At 57.9% G+C, this 26,976-nt stretch overlaps 3 protein-coding genes and 1 pseudogene across 3 annotated transcripts; 1 reads left to right on the forward strand and 3 right to left on the reverse strand.

Moving 5' to 3' along the window:
- Positions 1 to 4,550: 4,550 nt before the first annotated feature.
- On the forward strand, positions 4,551 to 9,914 carry NDUFV1 (NADH:ubiquinone oxidoreductase core subunit V1). Its single transcript, XM_027581022.1, has 10 exons — positions 4,551 to 4,750; positions 5,829 to 5,911; positions 5,986 to 6,156; positions 6,874 to 7,057; positions 7,781 to 7,970; positions 8,369 to 8,581; positions 8,764 to 8,930; positions 9,198 to 9,279; positions 9,508 to 9,653; positions 9,755 to 9,914. The coding sequence occupies exons 1-10, from the start codon at positions 4,679 to 4,681 to the stop codon at positions 9,839 to 9,841; spliced, it is 1,395 nt and encodes a 464-aa protein (XP_027436823.1). The 5' UTR covers positions 4,551 to 4,678; the 3' UTR covers positions 9,842 to 9,914.
- A 414-nt stretch (positions 9,915 to 10,328) lies between these two features.
- On the reverse strand, positions 10,329 to 14,561 carry LOC113915205 (annotated as a pseudogene).
- A 1,710-nt stretch (positions 14,562 to 16,271) lies between these two features.
- NUDT8 (nudix hydrolase 8) lies at positions 16,272 to 18,328 on the reverse strand. The gene is made up of 4 exons (XM_027579921.1): positions 18,040 to 18,328; positions 17,273 to 17,405; positions 16,663 to 16,740; positions 16,272 to 16,573 (listed from the first exon to the last, which is right to left on the reverse strand). Exons 1-4 carry the CDS (start codon positions 18,231 to 18,233, stop codon positions 16,346 to 16,348), a joined length of 633 nt encoding a protein of 210 aa, XP_027435722.1. The 5' UTR covers positions 18,234 to 18,328; the 3' UTR covers positions 16,272 to 16,345.
- A 1,610-nt stretch (positions 18,329 to 19,938) lies between these two features.
- Positions 19,939 to 26,452, reverse strand: TBX10 (T-box transcription factor 10). Its single transcript, XM_035723150.1, is given in 11 exon segments — positions 19,939 to 20,266; positions 20,687 to 20,767; positions 20,967 to 21,064; positions 21,374 to 21,406; positions 21,408 to 21,483; positions 21,485 to 21,528; positions 22,796 to 22,967; positions 23,389 to 23,422; positions 23,425 to 23,489; positions 23,596 to 23,863; positions 26,446 to 26,452. Coding segments are annotated over 11 exon segments (1,206 nt in total).
- Positions 26,453 to 26,976: the final 524 nt, after the last annotated feature.

The following is a 26,976-nucleotide window of genomic DNA, read 5'->3' on the forward strand; positions in this document are numbered from 1 at the left end:
ATTATTGTTTACAATTCCATTTCCTTTGGCGTCTGCATCACCGATAACTTTTCTGCAGCCCCTCTGCCTTTCTGTTCAGAAGCAGCTACCGCTCATTAGGGGGAAAGCAGCTAGACACCCTCCACCGGAATTCCGTGTCTGAATAGCCAGTGGAAAATGGCTGCCCTAAGGAAATCTAAAGCATGCGACACAAAAAGGAGAAACAACAATTCTAACAAATGGAATTGGGGACTTGAATATTAAGTTTTTTTTAAGATTTTATTTATTTATTTGAGAGAGAGAATGAAAGAGAGAGGGTACATGAGAAGGGGGAGGTCAGAGGGAGAAGCAGACTCCCTGCTGAGCAGGGAGCCCGATGCGGGACTCGATCCCGGGACTCCAGGATCATGATCCGAGCCGAAGGCAGTCTTTCAACCAACTGAGCCACCCAGGTGCCCCTTGAATATTAAGTTTTTACATACTTGCGTTCAAACCACGTCCCATATAAGGAAGCCCGCTACTATTACCTTATTCCGAAGCTCTTCGTAAGAAGAAAAAGAGACTAGAGTATGTCAATTATAATTCAATAATAAAAAGAGAGAGAGAGAAACTAGATGCCTAATATTGGAAACTAGTCACCTAATATTAGAGAGAAACTAGACACCTACTATCTACAAGATAGTAGACTCTCATTATTTTTCAACACGATGACCATCGGCATAGAAAACAGGAAAACTTCGACAGACAAACTTTTATATGATAGGGGAGTCCATTAAGGGATCCAGATCAAAACTAATAAAGGCAGGGGTGCCTGGGTGGCTCAGATGGTTGGGTGTCTGCCTTCGGTTCAGGTCATGATCCCGGGGTCCTGGGGTCGAGTCCCTCACGGGGCTCCCTGCTCCACGGGAGGCCTGCTTCTCCCCTTCCCTCTGCCACTCCCCTTGCTTCTGTTCCCTCTCTCGCTGTGTCTCTCTCTGTCAAATAAATAAATAAATAAAATCTTTAAAAAGAAAAAAAACTAATAAAGGCAAATCCATAGTGCTCTAGTCACAAACAACAACCAATTAGAAAATGTTATTAAAACAGGGATCACAAAACATAAAAACAGAAGGCATCACATAAAATTCCTATATTTAAAAATGTGCACAATTTTTTAAAAATTTTATTGTTATGTTAATCACTATACATTACAACATTAGTTTTTGATGTAGTGTTCCATGATTCATTGTTTGTGCATAACACCCAGTGCTCCACGCAGAACGTGCCCTCTTTAATACCCATCACCAGGCTAACCCATCCCCCCACCCCCCAATGTGCACAATTTTTTAAGAAAAAGTTCTAAATGTTTAGCGAAGAACCTAAAAGATCTGGAAAATGAGGAGTGACATCACATTTCCCGGGTGGGGAGACTCCATATTGCGAAGATGTGGATCTTCTCCAAGTTAATCTGTAATCCAGGGCATGTAGCTAAACAATCCTTGTGCATTTGCTGTGTGTCTGGCACTGCTCATATACTGTTCTCCAACCTAGCAGATGCTCCTTTAGGGCGTATGTTATCCTAATTTCCCCTAGAGGGAACTGAGGCACCAGTCACAGAATCACACAGGTCATGAGTTGTGAAAGCAGGATTTTGAATCCAGGTCCTTAACCTTGAAGCCCTGGTGTTACCCGTAGATAATCATGTTTCTAAATCTGTTTGTAGCAACATGGACTCTTCTCCAAAATATAGTGTTGAATGAAAAAAGCAAGGTGAAAAATCGTGGCATAGCAAGAAATCATTACTACAAGTAAAAAGCACCAAACGCTCATATTTTTTTCTGCTGGAAGTTCATGTACAAGTAAAGGCATTTTTTTTTCTTTAAAGGATTGGAAAACAATATTGGATTCAATAGCATTTGGCTCAGGGGTGGAAGGATTTTTGTGTTGTTGTTGTTAAGGTCTATATTTTTAAGGATCGGTAGATGCATATGTTACTGTGAAGTGTTTATATATCACCTAGAAAACAGAGTGGAAACAAATGATAATGGGGATTAAATCAGAGTGGCGAAAACATGTTACTACTTTTTTTTTTTTTCTGTATATCTTAAATTCCCAACAAAGGAAAAAAATACTGATTTTTTTTTCATTTTTCCAAATACAAAATTGGATTACAATATTGAGTAACCACCTCCCTTGAGAAGCTCTGTGCTGGGGGTTGGAGAAGAGAGAAGATGTGATTGTGCCATTGTCACACTGGACCTGCGGCAACAGTTGCTCAAGTGGTAGAAGAAAACTTTCCGGGAAGGTGACATTCAAAGGGTTCCTCAGGAGGAGGAGGAGGAACGGGAGGAAGACGGATCCTCTGGTGCAAATCCAGCTTGTGTGGGTAGAGCTGGAACTGGAGAGGTCAGCATCTGATCTTGAATGCCAGGCCAGGGGGCTTGGGCTTTGTCCTGAGGACACCAGGGAACCACCAAGGGTCTCAGGCAAAGGAGAGACAAAATGGATCTGACATTTAATCCCACTCATTCCATGGTGTAGAGAAGGAATCGGAAGAGCTGAGATGCGAGGTGAGGCTGGGAAACCTCAAGGATGCTTTAGAAAGTTCCAGATGAAAACTGACCGGTCATGGCCATGGGACGGGCAGGAGAACACAGGAACAAGGAGCATTTGGAAGGCAGAATTGGCTGGACACAGTGGCTTCTGGTCTGGAGGCTGGTGGGCGAGGGGGCGCTCTGGATGGGTGGGGACTGGGTGAGGTCAGGAAGCCTCAGGCTGAGTTCGGGCGGCCAGCTGTGCTGTCTTGGGCAAGCCCCTCAGCGTTGCTAATACATTCTGTCCTCTTCTGAAAACGGGGGCTCATCCTTCCTCCGCCCTGGGTTGTGGGAGGATTAAGGAGATGACACATGGCAAGTGCTTGGCACAGAGCCTGGTACTAGATGAACAGGAGATCCTGCCCCTCGCTGTCAGTTTCCCATCGCCCCATGCCCAGCCATCCCCAATGGCCTTGTGTTCCCTTGACCCAGTTAGACAGGGATGAGGGAGGAATCCACCCTCTGGCTCCATCCTGCCCCAGAGGGAGGGATCCGTGGACTCAGGTCGGAGTCCCGGATTAGTTGTGTAATCCCCAGCTCTGTCTGGGCAATCTCTTTCCCTGCCCAGGAGTGGGGGCCTGCTGGCTGGGGGCCAGAATTGCTGGGCCCCTGGACCTGGTACTCTGAGACCTCAGCCAAGGTGCCGAAGATTTGGTGCCTTTCTTGGGACTACCACTGGCATCTGCAATGAGTGTCACACGTGTGTTAGTCGTTCTGTGCTTTTGCGGTGGGGGTGGGGTGGGGGTGGGGACAGGGCACTCCAGGAAGGAAGAAAGGCCTCGATTTGATTCCATCTCTACCACTAGGCAGCCTCATGTCCATGGACAAGAGATGAAACCCCCATGGGTCTCAATTTTTTTCCTCACATATAAAGTTAACTCTGTTCTAGGCTGCTGTGGGGAGTATTGGAGAAAATAAGAACAGATGAGTTTGTAACTAGCAGGAGAGCAAAAAAAAAAAAAAAAAGGGCAGCAACAGGACAAGAGAACAGAGTAGCCGGAAAGAAAAGGGCATGCTTGTCACGGGACCAGGGTAACGTCTCACAGCCAAAGCGTGCCAGCGAACCGAAAACACAGGAGTTAATCAGGCTTCTGAGACTTCCAGAGAAAGCAAAGGACGCATGACCGCCTCAGGCCCGGGGAGCACAGAGTAAGGGGAGGACAGTGAAGTCCCAAGAAGAGGGGGTCCTGGGCAGGGGCTGCGTGGGTGCCGTGGTCTGGGCCTGATGACTCTGCGGGGGGGAGAGGCCGAGTCCTTACACGCTAGGCCGCGGGCTGGCTGTGAAGGCAGTAGGGGCCACTCCCAAGATTTCAAGCAAGAGTGTCAAGTGCCAGACTCTACTGACGGGCTGAGGACGGAACTGGCTGGGAGAGCTTAGCACCGCGGGCAAGAGGATGTGCCACTCACCGACCATCTCCACCATCTCCACTCTCTCCGCCTCACCCCAACCTAAGACCTCCACTAACTATCCCCTGCCTGCCTCGAGCTGTCCCTGCTCTCTGCCCCTACTGAGCAATACTTCCCTGAGCCGGGGGTGGGGGGGTGGGGGGGTGCCCAGAGTGGGTCTGGGGAGAGATCAGTCTAAACGCTTGGAATAGGACAGAATAATTACAACGCGGTCACGACGGTCATCGGGCCGTAACCAGTCTGATTTCTCCTTGGGCCGTACACTTGTGCATACAACAGGTGCACATTAAATGCAGAACCTGTGGAACGTGGAAAACACCAGAACCCAGCAGAAAGCGTCACGCCACGTTTGTTTACTTGGGGTTTAAAATAAAACGGACGTGAAAAGAAAAGAAAAGAAGAGAAAGTCTGGGGTCCGGGAGCACACGTGAACTGGCCGGGCAGAGGAGCGAGAGGTTAAGCGCCTACTTGCAGAGGGTAGAGGGCGGGCCTCGAGGTCGATGGGACTACATTTCCCAGCAGCAGCCACGCCAGACTTCCTCCTCTGTGGAAGCGGGGCCGGGGGCGGGGCGAGAGAGGCGCAGGGCAGCTTGGGCGCGCAGCCGGGGCCAGGGCGCGTGACGTTTTTCCTGTGCGCCGCCTAGCGTCCCCGGCGCGCCGGTTCCTCCGCTTCGGGGCCGTGAAGGTGACAGCGGGAGGTGACTGAACTGTCTCCCGTGATGCTGGCGGCACGGCGGCTGCTCAGCGGTTCGCTTCCCGCTCGGGTGTCTGTGCGTTTCAGCGGCAACACGGTGAGGCCCGGCCTGACTCCCGACCAGGGGTGTCCGAGGGCCCGGTCTCGCTGCAGTGCCTCTGCGCGCGCGGTCTCTTCGGTCTGTAGTGCCTTCTAGAGAACCCTCATTTCCCCAGCCCAGCAGAAAGGTTGCCGCTCCAGTCTAGGTGTAGAGAGGAATGGGTCCCAATGGAAGGCTGACTTCCCCAGCCCTCCGGCTCCTTGGCTTCCCTGTTTAACAGCCGGGCGACATAGCGGAAGATTTTGCAGGTTAAAGCGTCCTTGTCTCGTTCCTTCCTTGGCATAACCTTACGCAGGGTAAAGGTGTCACTACCCCATTTTACAGATGCAGAAAACAAGCTTTGGGGAGGCTGTGCGTCTCCTGATGCCCCATCCAGCGTTCTGCTCCCTGTAATGACTTTTAAGGGGATGGGAGTCTGGAAGCCAGGTACCTTTAGCCCTCACCTGGCTTGCTTGCCACTGGGTCATGTGGAATTCCAGACCCCACTTCTCATCAGTTTTATCTGAAGTGCGTCTCCCTCCATCGCCTTGTATCCCAGCCCCAGTGAAGCGTTCCTTTTGCATCAGTAAACACACTTTGTTTCCAGCAGAGTTAGTAATGTAAGGCCCTGGTCTGACCAAGTTCTGGTCCAGCAGGATAGCCAGGCAAGTGAATGGACACTTCACACTGGGCTAAGGGAGATAGTATGGTGCTGTGGTTCAGGTGTGGGCTTTGACTACAGACCTGAGTTGCAGTTCCATCTCCTGCTTTTGGTTGTGTGCCCCTCCATAAGTTCTGTTTGTTCTTAGCCTCCGTTTCCTCCTCTATAAAACAGGGGAAATCATTCATGTCTCAAGGTTATGAGGGTGAAATGGGGTTTTGGATGTCAGATGCTTAGCCTAATGCCTGCTAATCAGGAAGTGCTTACTAACTGGTGGTAGTAGTATGATGCCATGAAGGGTTCTGAGGCTTAGGCCCCTAACCTCTCCTCAGCCCAGCCCCATCTAATCAGGGGGACCCAAGAATCTGTAACTTATGGCCAGGCCCTTCATGGCCCCAGAACTGTCCTGGGACTCCTGACCCTTTGTGTCTTCAGACAGCACCCAAGAAAACCTCATTTGGCTCGCTGAAGGATGAAGACCGGATCTTCACCAACCTGTATGGCCGCCATGACTGGAGGTGAGATGGTGGTGTCCTTAGCTCGGTGGGTGGTCCTGGAGCATCCCCTTCAATGCCTTTCCCACTCTGTCCAGGCTGAAAGGTGCCCAGAGTCGAGGTGACTGGTACAAGACAAAGGAGATCTTGCTGAAGGGGCCTGACTGGATCCTGGGTGAGGTCAAGACATCCGGCTTGCGGGGCCGTGGAGGTGCTGGCTTCCCCACTGGCCTCAAATGGAGCTTCATGAATAAACCCTCAGATGGCAGGTATGTGTAGGGAGGCAGAGATGGGGTTGCAGGAGAAACCTTGGAGGTAGCTGTGGCTTACCTGGGCCTTGGGGCTGTTTCCTTGGAAACTTAAGACTGAATGAATGGGAAAATGTCACCAGAGCTTAAGTAGGTGGGACTTAGTTCTGTCTGGTCTTCCTCAGGGGTGGCAGAATCGACACAAGATTTTGACTCAGGCATTGGTCAATTCTGCCTTCTAATTATATAGTTCTGTGCAGTCTCCTGGTCTTTTTGAACTCAGTTTTCTTTTTTGTAAGTAGATATTATATTGTGCAGGGATTAAATAGATAGTATTCATACAGCTTTTGGCCCTCACATTGATGGCACATAGAAAGCAAATGATATACGTCATCTACTTTACCTCCTTTTGACCCCAGAGACATGGCAGAGGTTCAGGAAGGTTCTGTGTGACCAAGAGCAGATTCTGGGCTCTTAGGAAAGCACAAGGGGACATTTGGACCGAGCAGAACAAAGACCTTTCCTGTGGTCATAGCCATCCAGAGATGTAATAGGCAGTGAGCTCTCTGTCATTGATGGTGAGCAAGCAGAGCCCCTGGGAACATGCTGGGAGGACAGGGAGGGATTGGCTATCAGAGGAGACATCTTTGAGGCCTCCTTGGGTGGAGTGGGGTGGTGTGTAGTTGAAGGCCCAGCCCTGGTGGCCCTATAGCCTCACTGATATGCTGGCACCCACAGGCCCAAGTATCTAGTTGTGAATGCAGACGAGGGGGAGCCAGGCACCTGCAAGGACCGGGAGATCATGCGCCACGATCCCCACAAGCTGGTGGAAGGCTGCCTAGTTGGGGGCCGGGCCATGGGCGCCCGTGCTGCCTACATCTACATCCGAGGGGAATTCTACAATGAGGCTTCCAATCTGCAGGTGGGAAAGGGGAGGGGTCTCCACAGAGGGGAGGGTGCTCAGTGTGGGTGGCCCCCAGAGCTGTCTCCAGGCTCTTTCTGTATGTTTCAAAGCCTCAACTTGGGAGGCTTTCAGGGCTCTGTGACTCCTGGGGCAGGGGTGGGCTTGCAGGCATTTTTCCTGCAGAAGGGTCAAGGGGTCATTTCAGCCATTCTGAGCTTGGTGGCACCTGCAATGATGGGTCTAGGGCCAGAGTCTCACACCATTCTATTAGGCTCTTGCCTTAACAGTGAGGAGGGGTACGGGAAGGGCACCTGGGACAGTGCCTGGCATATAGTAGCAATTATGTATAAGTGTTATTGCTACATATTTAAAAACCAACCTCAAGGGTCTTTTCCTCTGTTGCAGAAGTAGCACTCATTAGAAAGATAGGAAACCGTACCCATACACAAATCTTCCACAGATCCACTACCTGTAGGAAACTGCTTATTAAAATTTTCATGATTTCCTCAGCCTTTCTTTTAAAAATACATGTAGTTGGAGAATTTGTTAAGTGTTGTTATCACAAAAATAGCACACACATTGTAAAAATCCCCACCCCTCTCTCAGAGCATCCTCTGCTCATGTCCAAGGGGAGCTTTTTCCTGGACTTTGGTGAACATGGGCTCCCGGGCCTGTTCCTGTCCCCACCACACAGTGTTCCCGGGCTGGCGGGAGTGGTGCCCTCACACTTCTGTCCCACAGGTGGCCATCCGAGAGGCCTATGAGGCTGGTCTGATTGGCAAGAACGCCTGCGGCTCTGGCTATGATTTTGATGTGTTTGTTGTGCGTGGGGCTGGGGCCTACATCTGTGGGGAGGAGACAGCACTCATCGAGTCCATCGAGGGCAAGCAGGGCAAGCCCCGCCTGAAGCCACCTTTCCCTGCTGACGTGGGTAAGAGCCGGCCCAATGCTGGGCCTTTTGCTGTGTCCTGTGGAATCCCATCTGGCTTCAGGTCCCCACTGGTCATTCTTAGGGAATTTCTGAGTTCCTTCTGGACTGGGGGCCAGAGTAGGGTGGTAACAACATAGAGGCTCTGCCTGCAGTCCCTCATGCCCCCATGTCAGACACCCAGCTCCTCTCCAGCCCTCCAGGGACTAGGGGGAGAGGGGTGAAAAGGCGGTGCAGTGCCTGCTAGAGTTTGGGGTCTAATCGGGGATGGGAATGACAGAAAGGTGAAGGGGAGCTGGATCACAGAGCAGGACTCTAGGACAGACCCCACTGCTGGGAAACCTGATCCACCCTGTCCCCACCCTCTGGTGGCCCCAGTCCCTCATCCCATTCCTCCACAGGAGTGTTCGGTTGCCCCACAACCGTGGCCAACGTGGAGACAGTGGCTGTGTCCCCCACCATCTGCCGCCGTGGGGGTGCATGGTTTGCCAGTTTTGGTCGTGAGCGCAACTCGGGCACCAAGCTGTTCAATATCTCTGGCCACGTCAACCACCCTTGTACCGTGGAGGAGGAGATGTCTGTACCACTGAAGGAACTGATTGAAAAGCATGCCGGTGAGGCCTGGGGCCACCCAGGGCCGGAGCAGGGCAGGATGTCGGTGAAGAGAGCCAGGGTGGGAGGGCCTCGTGAGGCAGCTCTGCGCAGGGGCTGACAGAGGTCCTGGGCTCAGGACTAGGCAGGTGTGCTGGTCCCAACCCTGACCATCCATCCTTTTGGGGACTGACTGTGGTCCCAGGGGGTGTCATAGGTGGCTGGGACAACCTCCTTGCTGTGATCCCCGGTGGCTCATCCACACCACTGATCCCCAAGTCGGTGTGTGAGACAGTGCTCATGGACTTTGACGCGCTGGTGCAGGTGCAGACGGGCCTGGGCACGGCCGCTGTGATTGTCATGGACCGCTCGGTAAGGGCTGCCTCTGCTGCTCACCCGGTCAGTACCCCTCTCTGGGGCATTGCCAGCTCCTGGATCCCAGTTCCTTTGACCTGAGATACAGTCAAGTGGGAGAGGAGAGAAATCATCCCCGAGAAAATGCCTGTTGGGGTCTGGGCAGTGCCGGAAGTCTGGGGTGCGGGAGGAGGTGGCCAGAACGCTGCCGGAATCAGGGGGTTGCTGCTGGGGGGCTGAGGCTCCGGCCTGGGGGGGCCTGCTCACTGTCTCTGGTCACCCCAGACAGATGTTGTGAAAGCCATTGCCCGCCTTATTGAGTTCTACAAGCACGAGAGCTGTGGCCAGTGCACCCCATGCCGCGAGGGTGAGCACCCGAGGCGGGGTGGGGGCTTTCTCTGTGGCTCACCCTAGGCCTAGGTCAGGCACACGGGCAAAGGTTGGGTGGGCTCTGGACACTGAATGGACAGCTGCTGGTTCCCAGCCAGCCGTAGCTTCTTTCGGCCCCACCCTCCCAGTGGCCCACACCCTTGGAGTGCTATTCCCCGCGCCTGGCTGAGGATCATCGGGCCCTCTCTTGCTGCCGTGGCTGCAGGTGTGGACTGGATGAACAAGGTGATGGCCCGCTTTGTGAAGGGGGATGCCCGGCCAGCCGAGATCGACTCCCTCTGGGAGATCAGCAAACAGATAGAGGGACACACCATTTGTGCCCTGGGTGATGGAGCCGCTTGGCCCGTGCAGGTACTCGCTGCCCTGCTTGTGGGCACTGTGGTGGGTGTGCTGAGGGCTTAGCCTACTGGGATTTTCAACTCTGCTTCACCGTGTCTCCTACTCGCCTCCAGGGCCTGATCCGCCACTTTCGGCCGGAGCTTGAGGAGCGGATGCAGAGGTTTGCCCTGCAGCACCAGGCCAGGCAAGCTGCCTCCTGAGCCCGCTGCCTTGCGCTGATGTCCATCTGTCCAGATGGCAGGACAATAAAGTCACTGCTGCCCACTTTCCTGATGTGTCTTTTCCGTGGCCTTGCTCTTTACTCTGCCACTGTAGCCCATTACTCATGGAAGTCTATTTCCCAGACAGAGTTAGAGGCTTCCCATACCCTGCTTGGACCCCACTTGTGGGTGGGGATAGGTCAACTCAAGGTCATGTCATGAATCCACACCTTGGCTTCCCGTGGGTCAGTTGGTCAGTCTGCCCTAGACCATCTTGAGCGCCCATCCCTCAGTGCAGATGGCAGCGGCGGTGGGGGCAGGGGGCTTTCCCAATGTGACCAGGGGAAAACAGTGGCCTGAGGTCCCTACCTGGGCCTGGCCCTGACTGGGCTTCTGGAGGGTGGGAGCAAGGAGAACAGGGCCCAGTCTGCCCTGTGAGGTGATGGGCAGGGAAAAGAACAGACTCTGTCTGGTCTGGTTTGCAGGTTTATTCTTGCTTCATGATTGGCAGTGGGGTGAGTTTGAAAGGGGGGGTAAGGAAGCAAACTGACATGGGGCTGGGCATAGTGGGTGGGGCAGCGCCAGGTCCTCCCAGCCCTACGGGTCAGTTTTGGGGAGGGTGGTGAGCAGGGCCAGGCCGGATACCCCTTCTAGTCGTTGAGCTGGAGGGGCGTGCCATCCAGCGGGTGCCACAGCTCCAGTCGGCGGTCCACTGCAGCCCAGGCATTCACACCAGTGCCGCTGGCGTTCCCCGCCGGCCTGGCTACTCAGCTGTACCCCGCCTGGGTTGGGGGACGGGTTAGGAGCCATGTGGGAGCCCGTTGGGTCCCTCACCCCGCTCCCCCGCATTCTCACCAATGAAGTCGTCAGCTGTGCCCAGGTCATAGTCCCATACAGACACCAGCAGTGTTTTCTGGGCCAGCTCCTCCCTCGGGCCTGCTAGAAGAACTCCTGCGGGGAAGGGGGCAAAAAGGCAGGAAGGAGGGGGCCTTGAGTCCTTTACAGGTTCAGAGACAGGCTCAGGGAGGTGAGTTGCTCAGGTTAGGGGACGGGACCTGTGCTTTCTGAGTGAGACAGAACACCGACCTCCCCAACCCCAGAGCAGCTAGGACTGCCTCCACCTGACCCTGGCCTACCTCATTGAACTCGGGGTTCAGGGTCTTCTTCCGAACACTGGTCTTGTATTTAGATCTCTTCCCCAGATTTGGATGCAGGAGACTGGTTGGGAAAGATGGGGTCGGGTTAGGTGTGGCCCTGGAGGGGGGGCTCTGGGGAAGCCCCGCTGCCCACCTGCCTGTCTACCCGTGTACACTCACAGGCGGACAAAGGGGTCCGAGTAGCCGTTGGCGTCCGTGGGGGCGAGGTGGGCGCAGCGCAGCACGCGCACCCGCAGGCCGCCCTGCCGAGAGCCGTAGCACAGGGACAGCAGGATGCGCCCGCTCTCCTCCCCTGCGGCCTCCCCCTCCTCCTGCAGGGGTGGGCTGTGGTCAGCGGATGCGGGCCAGAGCCCGCCCGCCCACCACCGTCAGCCCCCATGGGACAACTGGAGCTGGCTACAGAAAAATCAGGGGCCAACAATTTAATGTCACGATTCCGCTTCCAAAAACAGTCACTGGCCTGGCGCACTGGACGGGAGCTTGCAGATCCGCCGGCCCCTCCAGGGCCTGCGACGGGGTGGGGCTTACTCAGACCACGGTACTGGTCAGCCCAGTGCATCTTTGTCACGGAGGGGAAGGGCACTGGTGTCTGAGGGGCACAAACATGCTAGGAGCTTCCTAAGTGGCCTCTCACTAAGCGCCCATTGCCACTCTCCCCCGTGTCACAGAAGCAGCTCCAAGAGGCTGTTCTCTACCTGACTGACATAGAGGTCACTAAAGTTACAGTCACAGAAGCAGCTCCAAGAGGCTGTTCTCTACCTGACTGACATAGAGGTCACTAAAGTTACAAACCCCACCCTCTTCACCCCCCACCGCCCAGGGGACTGAATGGCCTTTGCCACCCTCAGCCCCTGGTGCATGCAAAGGACTTGGGGAGGATGCCCAGAAAGAATGTGCTTCTCCCACACTTAACATAGGATTCAGTTTACAGAAAGCCTAACCACCTTGCTCACATTCACTTCTCAGTAAAGAATATTCCATAAGCACCAGCCTTGCGCAGTGGTGCTCCTGTGTTGCGGGGCTGGGACAGGAAGTCCGCCTCTCAGGGGGCCTGCCCCACCTGGGTGGGACTTGCCAGCCTGGCCTTGGCTAATTGGCAGGTGCAGCAACTTGCGGCTCCACCAGGGGGCAGACAGCAGCACCTGGCCCTTCCCGTCCTAGAGGAGCTGGGGAGGGCCTGCCCTCAGCCTTGCAGGTGCCTCGCCCCAGCTGAGCCGGGGGTGGGGTTGGGGTTCTGGCCATGCCTCTGGTCTTTGGCATAGGGCCCCCTGCAGTCATCTCTGCCTCCTGACAAGGGCCTGTCTAGGGCTACTAGCCCCAGAAGTGGTACCCACAATGCCCTAGGGATCGACCTGGAAGCCAGGGAGCCCCACCTGCTGTCCATTCTCTCCTGGACCTTGACCTGCCCTCCCAACTTGGGCCAGGGACAGAGCCCACCAGTTTCAGCCTCTGCTTCCACCTGGCTTGTGTGTCTGCTTCTGAGGGCTTTGCTTGTCCCAGTACCCAGTAGTTGCTCTGGGCTGCCCTGGCCGGGGTGTCACCCTCTCTGCCCAGGCACTGGGGTCTGGCTGTTCCCTGGGGCTATGAATGCTAGGGCCTGTGAGAGAGATGGCCTCAGTTTCCCCAAGCCCACCTGGGCCTGGACACACGCCCTCGGCCCACCTCAGGCCCTGCCTGACGCACTTCAGCCTGGGCCCCCAGGCCTGCCCCCCCATCCCTGCTTGGTCCTACTGTCCTACCCACCTCCTCATACAGGGACGTGCCACGGGCTGTGTCCAGGCTTTTGGGCCTCTTGGTCTGAAAGGGCAGAGAGCCTGGTCACCTTGGGCAGACATTGCCCAGGGTCCCCCTCCTTGCTCCCCCCCTTTCCAGCTTCCCCACCACAAGGATCTTGGTACCCACACCCCAACCTGAGCCAGCCCCACTCACCAGCTTCCGCTTCTCCAGACACACATCGAAGCTCCTGGCTCGACTGGGCACCAGCTTCCTCAGGGACACCCTCAGCTCCCCCAGGGGAAGCGCCCGCCGCCGTCACCGCAGCCGTGGGTCCTCACACACACACACAGCCTGGTGGTCCCCCGGGTCAGACCTGGCCAGGCAAGCCTCCCCCCACCCCCCACCTCAGCCTTGTCGCCTTGTGGCCCAGGCCAGGTCCTCACCGCAGTCTTTTGCCCAGCGTCCTGGCGGGTGAAGCCATGATAGTGAGTGTCTCCTCCCAGACAGGCCCCCTTGTGCCCCGAACTGTGCAGGTCCGCAGCTGGCTGGCCTGTGGGCCAGGTAGGGTGGATCAGGGCCTCCTTGGGCCCCAGAGCCCCACTCTGGCCCACTGTAGGCCCCCCATTGCACATCCCAGCAATGGGGAGCTCCATGCCTCATGTCCAGGTTTTGGCGGGGAGGGGCAGGGCAGGGCCAGGTGGGTGTTCCGGGCTGGGTGCAGCCAAGGGGCATCAGTAGGGGCCTGGGTGTCACCCTCACCTTGCTGGCCCCTGGCAGCAGATTGGCTTTGACACAGGCGTCCACAGAGCCCGAGGCAGGTGGCTTGAGACCCTGAGAAGAGACAATGAATGTGGGGCAGGCCTGTGACCCAGGCCCTTTGCCCATAGGCCCCCGCCCCCATCCTCACCTTGGCACGGTGAGCCGTGCAGTGCAGGGCGCTGTTGTCTGCGTCAAAAAGAAGCGTGAACTCGAGTGTTCCCAGGGCAGCTAATGGCAGGTGGCAGGCAGGGTCAGCTCCTACCTCGACCCCTGCCCCGTCCCCCAAATGGCACCATGGCTCCTGCCCTGCCCCTCCCCGGTCGGATGCCTGGGATGCCCCAAGCCCTACCCTGACCAGGCCGGGCCAGGAGTGTCCCCCTGCTCCCCTGCCCCCACTCACGGCTGTCGTCTGAACCTCCCTCTGGCTCTGGGTCAGGCTGCGGCTTGGGGTGCAGAGCGTATGGCAGGGGTCACTGCAGGGTGTGGCTCTGGGGTGCTCAGGGTGTGCTTAGCGAAGGGGTAGAAGTGTGGGAAATAGTCGGAAATGCGGTGGATGGGCTGGATGGGGCCGGGGCTCACATCAATGGCCATGTGCTCCTGCATGCTCACCCGCTGTGGCCGCCCCCTGCTCACGGCCGCAGTGCCTGCCATGGGGGCTTGGACATGGGGGCAGGGACTCAGAGAAGCCCCCACGGGCTGGAGACGGGGGGAGTGCAGCGGGCCAAGGAGCCAGGGTGAAGAGGCATCCCTGAGGGCGCTGAGGGGGGTCTTGGGTGGCAGCCAGGACCTGAGGACAGAGTGCAGCGTCAAAGCAGGTGGGGTGGGGGAGAACTGGGGGGCTCCAACCTGAAGGAGGCCCCCGGGGTGCTGGTAGTTAGGCCCGCGGGTACTCACCGCTCTGTGAGCTCCTCCACCTGGTTTGGTTCGCTGAGTATAAGCCAGACTCGGGTGACCCTCAAGAGCAACAGCCTGAGCAAAGGGCCTCCCAGAACCCGTGAGGGAGGGGGAAGGGGCGGGGCTCAGGAGGCTGGCACCTCTCTGCCCTCAACCCCGAGGGTCCCTTCTTTAGTGCAGGGGCTCAGCCGCCCACTTCCCTCACCCCCACTTCACACACTGTCAGAGTTATTTTTACCACCATCACGCGCCCTGCTCCCACGTGAGGAGTCTGGAGGGCCAGAGATGGCACAAGGGGTGGGAAGTGTGAGGGGCAATGGGAAGGGCCTGGGAAGGAAGGGGTAGGTGAGGCAGGAGGGATGCTGGGGGAGGGAGCGCGTGGGGAGGTGTGTGGGAGTGGATGGTGGGGGGGGACACTTCGGGAGGTGTGGAGGGGGCGCACGGGAGGTGAGGTGACAGGGCTCCTGTGGAGCGGGGATGGGCGCCCCGGGAGGAGACTCCAAGGAGGAGGGCGTCTGCAATCCGGGCCTCTTGCAGCCCAAGCTTTACAAAACACGAACCTTATCACTTCAACACCCGTCTGCCCCTCTCCCAGCCTGGAAAAGGTTCCTAACCCACCACTGAAGCATGTCCCCTTGACACCCCATGGTGGCCCCTGAGTGGTGGAGCCCCTTCCTACCCCCACATTGCTAATCTTGTTTCCTCAAACACCCCAAACTTTGTGCATACACTGCTCCTTCTGTTCCAACTTCCCTCCTTTGCCCTTTGATCTGGCCTGCTCTTGCCCCCCCCCCCCCGTTGGTTTCAAGGTCACTCTGCAGGGGAACTTGGCTGGTTTTTTACCTACTCAACCTTCCCTTCTCTCTTCCCATTGGTCCTTTGGGGACTGCCCCTTCCCTAGTCTCAGTCTAGAAGGTTCATCCTCCTCCCCAGTTCTCTGCCCACAGACCCTGCCAAACAATTAATTCCAACTAGAGCAGGCCATGTGACAGGCTCAGGGAGGGCCAACGAAGTACAACTCTGGGTTAAACGGCCAGAGAGAAAAGCTGTTTTCTGTTGATGGGATACTGGTGCTGTGCCACCCTACAGCTGTTGCCCTCTCCTTACCTCTCACCCCTGCAGAGTAGAGATTCTCCAAGAGTGAGGCCGACACGGTGGAAAGCACAGTAAGAGAAAGCCCCTGAGCCCCTGGATCCAGCCATGCCTGAAGGTAGTGTATCTCGTGTTTATCCTCTTTTGGCAAAGTCGTCTAGTGGGTGGAGTTTCCTATCCCCTGTCCTGGCTAATATTGCCCAGTCCACCATGACAAGGTCAGACTGCTTACCATCTCTCTCTGGTCCACATAATTGATGTATAGTTCCACTATTATCTGTGATTAATTAATATACAATCACATGATCATGTGGGACCTGCTCTGAGGTCTTCCCCAGACTGTCACGCCCAGAGGCCAGGGCAGCATCTGAAGATAAGGCCCCAGCACAGTACCTGGTGCATGGTAGGAGCTGGGCGTGTTGGAACTTTGCAGTAACAAGTGGGGCTCCTCTTTGGATTCCTGCAGCCTGGCACGGGGTCAGCTAGACACAGAGGTGGGAGCAGGAACTGGCTGAGTAGTGGCTGAGTGTGGCCTCTAGAGTCAGAGAGGGCTTGGCAAACGTTCTAGCTTGGGGTGAACTTGGGCAAGGTGTCTCTTCTCTCTGAGCCCTGGTCTCACCGGCCAGGGCCAGCATTGGCCCCACCTCAGGGCTGTGGTGAGAGCCAAGTACCTGTACTTAATAAGTGCCCACTGGTCAGTGTGTAACAGCATGATGGGACAGAGGCACCCCAGCCAGGAGGCCAGTTGTCCCATGGGGTCTGCCCAAAGTCAAGGCCCCAATGCAGAAGATAACAGCTGCCACAGAATTGGTAAAAGCTCTTTATTCAGTCCGTGAATGGAGCTGGCCCGGCAGGGTGAAGGAAGGGGCTGCCTGTGGCCAGGCCTTCAGACTGTGGGCCGCTCTGAGCTGGCCAGGCGGGGTTGGTAGGCGCCAGGTGCCAGTAGCTGCAGGGTGAACTCAGTGATGATGGCCGTGAGCCCCCAGACACGGTGGGGCCCATGCAGGAAGACAGGCAGCGTGTAGCTGAAGTGGCCATGCTGGCAGAAGTGGGTATACCCTTGGTTCTGCGCCTGCAGCAGGTGGGCCAGGGGGAGTGCAAATACCTCGTCCACCTGTGGAAGGAGGCAGTGAGAGGGCGGATGGAAGACTGCTGTGGACAGAGCCTCCCCCGGTTGGCTGACCCCCCCCTCCCCCCACTCACCTCTTCAGGGTTGGGCCTGAGACTCTGGGGATCCAGTGGGCCCACGCCAGCAAGCACTGGCACCACGCTGGCCTTTTGCTGGGGCAGGAGGGTGACAGGCAGTCAGGGGAGGCCTGGCCTTGGGGAGGGGAGCCTAGAGGGAGACCCCACCTTGCCATCCAGAGCCTGTCAGCATTGGAGGCCCCTGCCCTTGAGCCCTCTCCAGCCACGCTGACTAACTCAGGGCGCTCAAACTCGCTAGAGCCATCCAGCCCTCTTGGCCTTTGCAGACTGCTTCCTCCACTTAGGATAACCTTCCCTTACTTTTACTCCCCTAAAATCTCCCACTCATCATCCAATCCCTGCCTACCCTGTGAAGCTTTCCCCAACCCTCCTCCACCAAGCTGGGCAGAGCTGGCTTACCCCGGGGCCACCTCCAGCCCCAGAACTGAGCCTCAGGATCCCCCGTGAAAAGGAGCTAAGATACCCCTGGCCCCTCCCTGTTGGGTTGTGTGGGAATGGAACAGGACCACCAGGCAGGTGTCTGGTGCTCCACCATGCTGTCTGCCTGCCAGAGGCTGTTACCATCCTCCTGGTCCCTGATGGTGGCCTCAGGGTCTGGCAGCCTTACCCTGTCATGCACAGGCCGCAGGACACCCCACACATGCTCCTCGGGCACAGTAAGGCCCAGCTCCTCGTGGGTCTCCCTTAGGGCTGTGTGCACCACATCCTGGTCAGTGGGGTCACATTTGCCTCCTGGGAAACTGATAAGCACAGGAAGCCTGGTCCTTGGTCTGTTGGGGCCTTGGTGGGTGGGGGTGACAGCTGTGGCAGAGGGCTAGTCACCCACCTAAGCATCTTCTGTCTCTGTCTCTAGCGTGTAGTGAGGCCTCGGGCAAGCCACATGACCTCTCCAGGCTCAGTTTACCCCCCTGAACGACAGGGGTAAGAGTGAGGCCCCGGAGTTCACACACGCAAGTTTTGCCTATGGTGGCCCCAGTGGCGCTATGACCCTAATGCGTCCCTAGTTTCCACCGGAGGATGGGGGCGGGACCAGGGCGGGAAGCCAGGCAGCCCCGCCCCGCGAGCTGCTTCTGCTCCAGGATCCGAATCTCCCCTGAGTCGCCAGCAGGGGGCAGGGTCTTGCCTTTTTAGAGAGGCGGGCACAGCTCCGAGAGGTGTCCCCAGCCCGAGGTGGTGCGGGACGCTACTCGAGGGGTCCGGCGTGGCGACCGGACTGGAGCACCCGCGGCACCAGGCTCGGGGCGGAGGGACGCGGGGCGCGGCTCTCCCCAGACCCGTTCCCCAGAGGCGGAAACCCAGGCTCGGAGAGGCGAAGCGCCTTGCTCAGGTCCCTCCGGTCCTCCCAGCAGGGACAGGAGTTCCCTGCCGGTGTACCTGACGTCACCCTTGTGGCTCCCGGCCAGGCGGCTGGACCGCAGCGTGTACAGCAGCGCCGGGACCCCGCGAACCGAGCACAGCGGCACCAGTACCGCGGCCGCCGCGGGGCGCGCGCGGAGCCGGGCCGTGGCCCCAGCCAGCAGCCGCCGGCAGCGCCGCTCACCCTCCGCTGACAGGCAGTCGGGCTGCATGTCCGGCCCCGCGCAGCCGGGACACGGAGGGCGCCGGGCCTCCGGAGGGAAGGGGAAGGACAGCACTCGCACTCCGCGTCCCCTGGGAAGCTGGGCGGGGCCGCGGGAGCAGTCGCCCCGCCCCGCCCCATGCGGCTCCGAAGCCGCGCTGGCTATGCCTCTTGAGGGGGGGGGGGAACCTATACAAGAGGCGGGGCCTCAGCGGAACGGGGGGGGGCCTGAGGGAGAGGCCCCGCCTCCAGCTGGTGGGGCGGGACCGGAAGGGGCGAGTCCCGATGACTTGGGTTCCGGCAGAGGGGCGGGCCTGGGCTGAGGGCGGAACTGGCGTTGGGGATGTGGGGGGAGTGCGTCAGAGGCCGTGGCGCTTCTCGCTTTGCGCGCGTCCAGCTTCTGGACCCGGCCCTTCTTCTTCTTCTTTTTTTTTTTTACGATTTTATTTATTTATTTGACAGAGAGAGACAGCGAGAGCAGGAACACAAGCAGGGGGAGTGGGAGAGGGAGAAGCAGGCTTCCCGCCGAGCAGGGAGCCCGATGCGGGGCTCGATCCCAGGACCCTGGGATCATGACCTGAGCCGAAGGCAGACGCTTAACGACTGAGCCACCCAGGCGCCCTGGACCCGGCCCTTCGGACGGCGGGGTTCGGGAGTCGGGGTGTCGGGCTTCGAGGCTTTGCCGGGCCCCGCGTCCTTCCACGCCCACGTGTGCCCGTCCCTTTCCTAAGGACCTAACGTGAAGTGCTCCAGGATGTTCGGAGTCCGCGTTTCGGGGATCCACGGGGCGCCCCTCCTGGAGGCCGGGGACGTCAGGGGCTGCGGGAGGAGTGCCCAGCCGGGTTCCCCTCCGGGCTCCTCTCCTGGTTCCTGTGCGTGGTGCACGCCGCGCCATCCGGCTCCAAGCGACCCGTTCCAGCCCCAGGCCTTTGCCCTGCTTTTCCCACCGCTGGGAGCTTGTCTCCCCTCCTCCCGCCCCTTTCTCCTCGCAATTTCTACTCCTTCAGGTGTTGTTTGAATGTCACCTTTCTGTGAAGCTCTCCTGCTCAAGTCTTGATTGGATTCTCAGGTCCCTCCCCCCCCCGCCCCCCACCTTGGCCTGGGCCCGTTGTGGTCACTGCCTGTCATGTTTCTGCGTCCTCCAGACCCCGCTTCTCAGGACCAGGCCACCCCGGCTCTTGGACACGGCACCTATACGTGGAATGGCAGGTGTCACCATGCTTTGCATTGACTTTGCGCAGGTGCCTCTTTGAGCTGCAGTTTCAGTCTTCATCTGGACACATAAGGCGGGGAACAGAAACTGCAGCCTCACTCAAAGCCCTGCCTCTTGGCTGGTGTCAGCACCTTTGCCATCACTGTACTCCAAGGGATACCACTGGCACTGGGCAGAGATTTGGGGGTCTGCAGCCCATTATCTGGGGTCTGGGTGTTCCTGAGTCCCTCCACCCCCAGCCCCGGGGACAGAAGTGCTCTGACTACTCATGCCAAATGGTTTAATGTTGGGAGAAAGGGAGCGGTAAAGCAGGGTGTGGAGGAGTCCCCCCTCAAGGCAGAAGGGGACAGTTGAGGGGGAGATGGCCGTTTCCAAGCCTGGCACCTGCTCAGCCTTGCTGTGATTCTGGACAGGTGGCCTCCCTCTCTAGGCTTCCACCTGCCCCGCTCTCCTTGGAAGGGGACAGGGCCTCTGTAGAGGCAAGGCTGGAGGGGGGCAGTGTTCAGGGCAGGAGGAGTCTGTCCACAGGGCCCTCGTCATCACTGAGGGTCCTGGACAAGTCCCAAGCACAAGGCCAGTGGGGGGACAGGAGCCCCAGCCTAGCTGGGAGGGGCAGGCCCTCCTGATCTCCGTCAGCCTGAATATTGGGGAGGGGATATGGCGTTGGTCGGGCCCTTGGGATTCTGAGGGGACTTGAGGCTCCAGGGTATAGGCCCTGGTAGTTGAGGGGCTGGTAGGTGGCTGGGGCCAGCAGAGCCTCGGGGGGGGACAGCAGCTGATGGTGCATCCGGGCAGATGTCCTGGAGTTGGAGGCCAGAGCTTTGCTGGGTCTGAGGGAGATACGGCGAGTGGAGGCCAGACCTCCCTGACACCCTCAGCCTCCCTTGTCCTTCCCTGCTCCCATCCCATCCCTCCCCTTGTCAGCCTTTGCTCTTGTTCTTCCCTCTCCCTTCCCTCTTCCCCACCCCCTCTCATTATCTAAACCCTTCCCAGTTCTTCAAGGCCCGGCTCAGGAGCCACCTCCTCCAGCGAGCCCACCTGAACCGCCCACCCCAGCTCTTAGCACCTTGTCCCTGTGCTGTTCTCTCTGCCCTTAGTCCCACATTGTCTCAGAAATCTCTGCCTCCTCCTCTTTGTCCACACAGGTGCCCGGTGGGCTTGCTGAACATGCTGAAGCCCCTTGCTGGAGGCCCTGTGGCCCTGTCAGCTCACTTCCTGCCCACCATGCAGGCTCTGGTCCTCCGGGGGGCTAACCTTTTTCCTGCTCTGCGGGGCCCTTCAGCAGGCAGGAGCTGAGGCTGCTGTGACTCCGGGCCGGGATGCTGAGCAGGCTCGTGAGATACAGTCCTGAAGATGCAACAAGCAGGAATGGAGGCAGGAGGCCAGGGGAGAGCCCAGGCCAAGGGTCGTGATCAGTCAGGCAATGGGACCCCAGGACGAGTCAGTGGGCATGACCCTCAGAGAAGGGCAGGAGCCAAGGCCTTAGGTGAGGCCCCAGGGATGGGGTGTGAGGGGCTGGGTTAGGGCAGCCGGGCGGAGCTGCCAGGGCCCAGACAGTACCAGGAGTCCGAGTCAGTCTCCCTAAAGCCCTTGGCAAAAGGGTTGCTGGCGATTTTCAGCTGGGTGATCTGCAGAGGAGAAAGTACGGTTATGCGCCAGCCCTGAGCCAGGGAAAGGCTGTGGGGCCCCACATTCAGCCACCCCATCTTCCCTGGACACCCCAATCAGGAAGCCCTGGGACCTGTGCACCTCAGCCCGGGAGCCATTGGGCATGATGGCAGGGGAATGATCGAGGGCAGAGGTCTGCTGAGTCCTAGAGAAGGAGAGAAGGGCAGGGCTCCGTGAGCACGTAGGAGCTCAGAGCCTTGGGCCTCAGTCTCCGTGCCTGTGAAATGGGCTGGCAGCTAGCTGCCTCGGTGAGCTGTGGCCCAACCCACCCGGTGGTTCTGATAGGCTGTCACGGCCGTGAAACTGGGTCTCCGTGAAGATGAAGGACTTGAAGTTCTCCTGGGCGTAGCGCTCACTGTCCTTGCGTGGGTCACGAAGACACGTGGAACCGGGGCTGGTAGCGGTGCATGGAGTTGAGAATGATCTGGAGGGGGTGCAGAAGGCGGTGTGCAGGGGAGGAGCAGCAGACCCTCCCCGAGGCTAAGTCCTCTCCAGGGCGGGAAGACTGCCTTTCTTATAATGGGGGTGCCGAGTCTGGCCTTGAGAGCCTACGGTTCTGTGGCAAAGGCCCCTTTATCCCTGAGTATTTTTGCCACTCTGCCTTCTCTCACATCCACATCCCGCTGTCAGCTTTACCTTCAGAAATATCCAGCAGCTGACCACCTCTCCTACCCCACCACCTCCACTCCGCCTAATCACCATCATGTCCCCCTGGATTTCCTCAGCCACCTCCTGGCCGGTCTCCCTGCCTCCACCCAGCTTCTCTGTCCATTCTGCACACAGCAACCCCGGTGAGGGGGAGCTGGGCTCCCCCCTGCCATCAGGTTTCCACAGTGGCCCCAGGATAGGCCTCCCTGACACCTGTCACCCCCTGCTCAAAAGCCTCCTGTGGCCACCGCACAGAGTAAAAGCCAGAGCCCTCTCCACAGCCTATGGGCTCTGCAGATCAGCCCTGGCAGCCTCAGGGTCTCTCCAACCATCTTGCCTACTCACCCCACTTCAGCCACGTGGGAGCCTCCTTGCACTTCCCCACACTGACTGGCCCAACATTCTGCAGCCTCAGGGCCTTTGCACTTGCTGTTCTGTCCCCTGCAACAGCTCCCACTTATGTGTGCACAGGCCGCCTTCCCCATTTCCTTTAGCTCTCTCTTCAAATATTGCCTCAGCAGCTTCTAGAACCCCCCTGAATGGACAATTCACCTCTGTCTCAGCACCCCCTCCCTAGTTCCTTTTTCTCCTGGTATTTTTCACCATCTGAGACACTACACACGGGGCCTTCTGTATTCGTTGCTTACCATCTGCCCCCTACCCCAGGAGGTGAGCCCCCATGGAGGTAGGATCTTTGTCTGTTTGACAAAGTGGAAACAATGCTGTGTTCCTGCACCCACCATGGGCCTGGCCTGTGGTGGGCATTCCATAAACACTGTCTACAAGGAGGACAGTGTTTGCTGGAACATTCCCACACCTCCAGCCCACTTACCCACCTGCTTGGACAGTCCCCTCTGCTGTCCAACCCCTGGCCAGGTGAACTTGGCCCCCAGCATTGGCCATCAGTAGCGGGTGGGGGTGCTGGGCACCAAGGGCCCTGGGTATTAACGACATGGCTAGCCCTGGTCCCAGGCTTCATTATGATCAGGCCCCAGTGTCCCCAGCCCTGGCTTAACCCCTCCCCAGCGGGGCTGGCGCCTCACGTGGCCATTGTCATCCAGCAGGTTGTTGGTCAGCTTGAGCTTGTCAAAGGACACAATCTGGCGCATCCACTGCGCGCCCTTGGCCGGCGAGTCCGGGTGGAAGTGCACACGACCAGGCGTGACTGGGTCTGCTTTGCCTGCCACCAGCCAGGCTGAGCTGTGAAAGGCGTACCTGGGGGCAGAGCAGGTGCAGGGGTGCCCCATCTGTACCCCATGGCACTCATCTGCTGCCCCCACCTGGAGCCAGGGCCGGTGGGGCCAAGGGGCCATCCCTCAACATTACTGCCCATGCACTATCCCCATCTTGCACATGAGGAACGGGAGACCCCAAGAATGCTCTCCGGCCTTGAGTTCCCTGTGGCTGCACTGGGCTAGCCCACTCTGCCTGCCCAGGCTAGCCTGCTACCCACTTGAGACTGTTGGCTGCCCAGAGCTGGGGTCCCCCCTGCCTTCAGGCTTCCACTGTTGCCCCAGGATAGGCCTCCCTGATGCTGCTCCGACTGGCCCCTGGCTCCCCCCAGAGTGCAGGTAGGGGTCTCCTTCCTGGCTCGGGCCCTGCTCTCTGAGCTGCTTCCCTGGCCAGCCGCCCAGACCTGTATCTTTTGTCATCCAGAGGCACGAAGTCATGAGCAAGGCATAGTCAGCCAGTGTGTCCATGCCCAGGATCTTCACCTGGAAGGTGGGAAACATCCTCCTGCAGGAGAGAGGTGCTCAGCAGCCCAAATGCGGCTCCAGCCACGGCCCCCTGTCCCTGCCACGCGCGCACACACACATATAACACACACGCCCGCTGCTCACACCTGCCGGCCTTGGTGACAATCATCTCTGTGCCCAGTTGGTTGAATTCCTCCCACAGAGTCTTCATCTCCAGCTGAACTGTCACACTGGACACACGTGGGTTCTTGGGGCCCTGCTTGCTGGGCTCGGCCATGACTTGGGCTCCTGTGGAGCCGGTGGAAGGGCCTGATGGGAATGGGGAGTCCAGCTGGGGCTCCCAGCTGGAGCTGGTCATGGGCAGGGCGTAGGGCTCTGAGGACGCAAGTACCCCAAGGCCAGCAGAGAGGAAGCCTGGGGAGAGAGGATGAAAGTGTGGACCCCTGTTTGCCTCACCCCTTTGCCACCAAGCCAGCTCTCATCCTTCAGGCGGCACTTAAGTGCCTCTTCCTCCAGGAAGCCCTCCCTGACTGCCAGGCCTGTGTTCCCAGAGTCTCCCTGACTGAACATCACTTCATGAGGTAAATGCTGACTTAAAGCTCGAGGAGGCCAGAGACAGGGCCTGTCTGGTTCCCCAGGGAATCTTTGAGCCATCCAGTGGCCTCATGGCTTTGAGCAAATTGTTTCACCCCCTGGATCCTCCGTTTCCATATCTGTCACACGGGGTCTTTAATACCTGCCTCAGAGGGTCCATGGATTACAGTGCCTGGAGCACAGCAGACCCTTCAAAAAGGACACCTGTTATGCACGATAGGCTATGTGAAGTTGCGGGGTTGGGGAGGAGCGTCTTAGCTCCACGGAGACCCAGCTGTCTGGTGCCGCTCCAGGAGATCTGAGCCGAGAGGAGACCCTGGAATCACCGACTCTCACCCGTGTCTGACCTCGAAAACCTGCCCAAAACCCGCCTCCAGCAGCCCATCCTAATATCTTTCTGCTCTGGCCGCCTCCCTTTTTCCTAAAAATTCCTGTTTTTGATATAGGGTCCTGGCACAAGCCTTGGCCAAAAGTTTGCCACCTTCTATTCTTAAAAAAAAAAAAAATCCTGGGGCGCCTGGGTGGCTCAGTCGTTAAGTGTCTGCCTTCGGCTCAGGTCATGACCCCAGGGTCTTGGGATCGAGCCCCACATCGGGCTCCCTGCTCCGCAGGAAGCCTGCTTCTCCCTCTCCCACTCCCCCTGCTTCTGGTGCCTCTCTCGCTGTGTCTCTCTCTGCCAAATAAGTAAATAAAATCTTAAAAAAAAAAAAATCCTAACTACAATGAGATACTACTTTACACCCACAAGGAGGGCTATTACCAAAAACAAAGCAAAAACCAAAAACAAAGCAAAAAATACGCTGCAGGTATCGGTGAGGATGTGGAGAAGTTGGAGCCCTGTGTGCATTGCTGGCAGGATGGGAAATGGTGCGGCTGCTAGAGAACAGAATGACCGGACATATGATCCAGCAATTCCACTTCTAGGCATTTACCTAGAAATGGAGAATTGCACAAAAGGAACTGGGGGGCAGCGACCTGAACAGAGAGGTGTACATCAGTGTTCACAGCAGCACTGTTCCCAATAGCTAAAAGGTGAAAGCACCGCAAATGTCCATTGATGCATGAATGGATGAGCAAACTATGGCCTATCCAGACAACGGAATATTACTCCCCCTCAAAAAGGAAGGACATTCTGCAGTGTGCCATTACATAGATGGACCTTGAGGACGTTACGCTAAGTGAAACAAGCCAGACACAAAAGGACAAATCCTGTGTGATTCCATGAATCGTCCGATTCACAGGCAGGGAGGAGAACGGTGGTTGCCAGGGGCAGAGGGAGTGGGAGGCGAGTGGGCATTTAATGGGGACAGAGTTTCAGTTTTGTAAGAGGCAAGGGTTCTAACGGATGGTGGTGCTGGGTGCACAACAGTGTGGATGTCCTTCATGCCCCTGAGCTCTACACCTAAAAATGGCTAAAATGGAAATTTTGATGTTATGTACATTTTACCACAATTTTAAAATTAAAACTAGGAAAAAAAAAGTCCTGAAACACCGACTATTAGTTTCTAGCCGCACCCTAGCCAGAGCCGGTGCGCAGGAGGTGCCTCATCTGAGCGTGGGGCTTGGCCTGTGGCCCCTCACGAAAGCCCCTGGGAGTTCTGGGGTCTGGGAGTGGGTGGGTCTCTCTGAGAAGGAGGGGCCACATCAGCTCTCCATTCCCCAGAGGGGCAGGAAGGCTACAGGGGCTGAGGTCCCTCGGCACCTGGACCAGGCCGTCAGACCTGGGCAACTGTCCATTGTTCAAAGGCCCTGCTGGGGCAGGCCCATCATCCAGGCAACCAGTGCTCCAGGATCCATGGTGCTGGTCCCTAAGGGAGAGTCTCAGGGCTTCCCTGGGCCTGGGGCCTTTGCAGGCTGGTCGCTGGCTCCCGAGTCTTCGACGAGCCCATCCTCTGCCCACCTCGGTCAACAGGCCACCCTTCAGTGCCCTCAGGAACTCGGGAGGGGCCTGTTCTCTGCCTGGTTCCTCTAAAAGTAGGCATCCCTTGGGGTCAGGATTTGACAATTTCCCACAAGCATGGAGGCAGGTCAGGAGAGGAAGTTAGAAGCTTCTTGTCCAGCTCCTCCCCCACCCCCACAAACTTGATACTCAATGGGTGAAGCCCAGAGAGGGGAGGGGACAGGCCCAAGGTCGCCCATGCCTGAAAAGGCCGTCCCTTCCCAGGAATGACTCATTACCCCTGCCCGGCAGCCCCCCTATATTTGTACCTGGATGGCTGTGAGCCCATCAGCCCTGCCCTGGTGGGATCTGAGGCCTCAGCGTGCGGTGCCCCTGCCCCACCCTCTGGCCCAGGACCTGGGTCCAGCGGGGTTTCCTTGGTCCCCACACCAATCCCTGCCCTTCCCCATCACCCCAGAGCCTGAGCCCAGCCGTGGGGCCACCTTGGCTGCCTACACCGTACCTGCCATGGGGACAGCCTGGACGTTGGCTCCTAGAGGAGCCCCGCTCAGCGGCGCGGCTCCGTTCTGCAGGACTGTCCTTCCCTCAGAGTGATCGCTCAGGTCTTGATTCTCCACTGGAGCTGGGCACCTGGTCTCTGCAGGTGGGACCCTGGTTCTGGGGGGAGGCAGAGCCCCTTCTCCAAGCCGCGCTCAGACTGGACTGAGGCTGGCGGGGCTTGTCCAGCTCCAGGCGTGGTGCTGTGTGGGAGGAGGGCAGGTGGGGAGGCTCTGACGTTGCAAATCCTCCTCTCCCCCTCCCGGTCCGCTCTCCCAGCTCCCTCCCTTCCCCAGCTAGGAGACCCCCAGCCGTTCCTGATCAATGGACCCAGGCGCAGGGTGGGGGCCCATCTTGAGGACCTGTTGGGTGGTCCGCAGGGGCCCTGGCCTGGTGACTGGAGGGGTTCGGAGCCTAAAGGGCTTGGGGGAGGCTGGGGAGGCTGGGGAGGCTGCAGGAGCATGAGGGCTGGATGGCAGAGGTGCTGCCCTCTCAT

This window comes from Zalophus californianus, chromosome 11 (assembly GCF_009762305.2).
Source record: "Zalophus californianus isolate mZalCal1 chromosome 11, mZalCal1.pri.v2, whole genome shotgun sequence".
Classification (NCBI taxonomy): Eukaryota; Metazoa; Chordata; class Mammalia; order Carnivora; family Otariidae; genus Zalophus; species Zalophus californianus.

What these genes read in the sequence shown, in the direction of transcription:
- NDUFV1 (XM_027581022.1), top strand. Translation starts at nt 4,679, where the DNA reads ATGCTGGCGGCACGGCGGCTGCTCAGCGGTTCGCTTCCCGCTCGGGTG. An exon ending in TATGGCCGCCATGACTGGAG is followed by an intron (nt 5,912 to 5,985) that starts GTGAGATGGTGG and finishes CACTCTGTCCAG; the next exon opens with GCTGAAAGGTGCCCAGAGTC. An exon ending in GAGCCGCTTGGCCCGTGCAG is followed by an intron (nt 9,654 to 9,754) that starts GTACTCGCTGCC and finishes ACTCGCCTCCAG; the next exon opens with GGCCTGATCCGCCACTTTCG.
- NUDT8 (XM_027579921.1), bottom strand. Translation starts at nt 18,233, where the DNA reads ATGCAGCCCGACTGCCTGTCAGCGGAGGGTGAGCGGCGCTGCCGGCGG. An exon ending in AGCCACAAGGGTGACGTCAG is followed by an intron (nt 17,406 to 18,039) that starts GTACACCGGCAG and finishes TGTGCTTATCAG; the next exon opens with TTTCCCAGGAGGCAAATGTG. An exon ending in TGCGGCCTGTGCATGACAGG is followed by an intron (nt 16,741 to 17,272) that starts GTAAGGCTGCCA and finishes CTCCTGCCCCAG; the next exon opens with CAAAAGGCCAGCGTGGTGCC.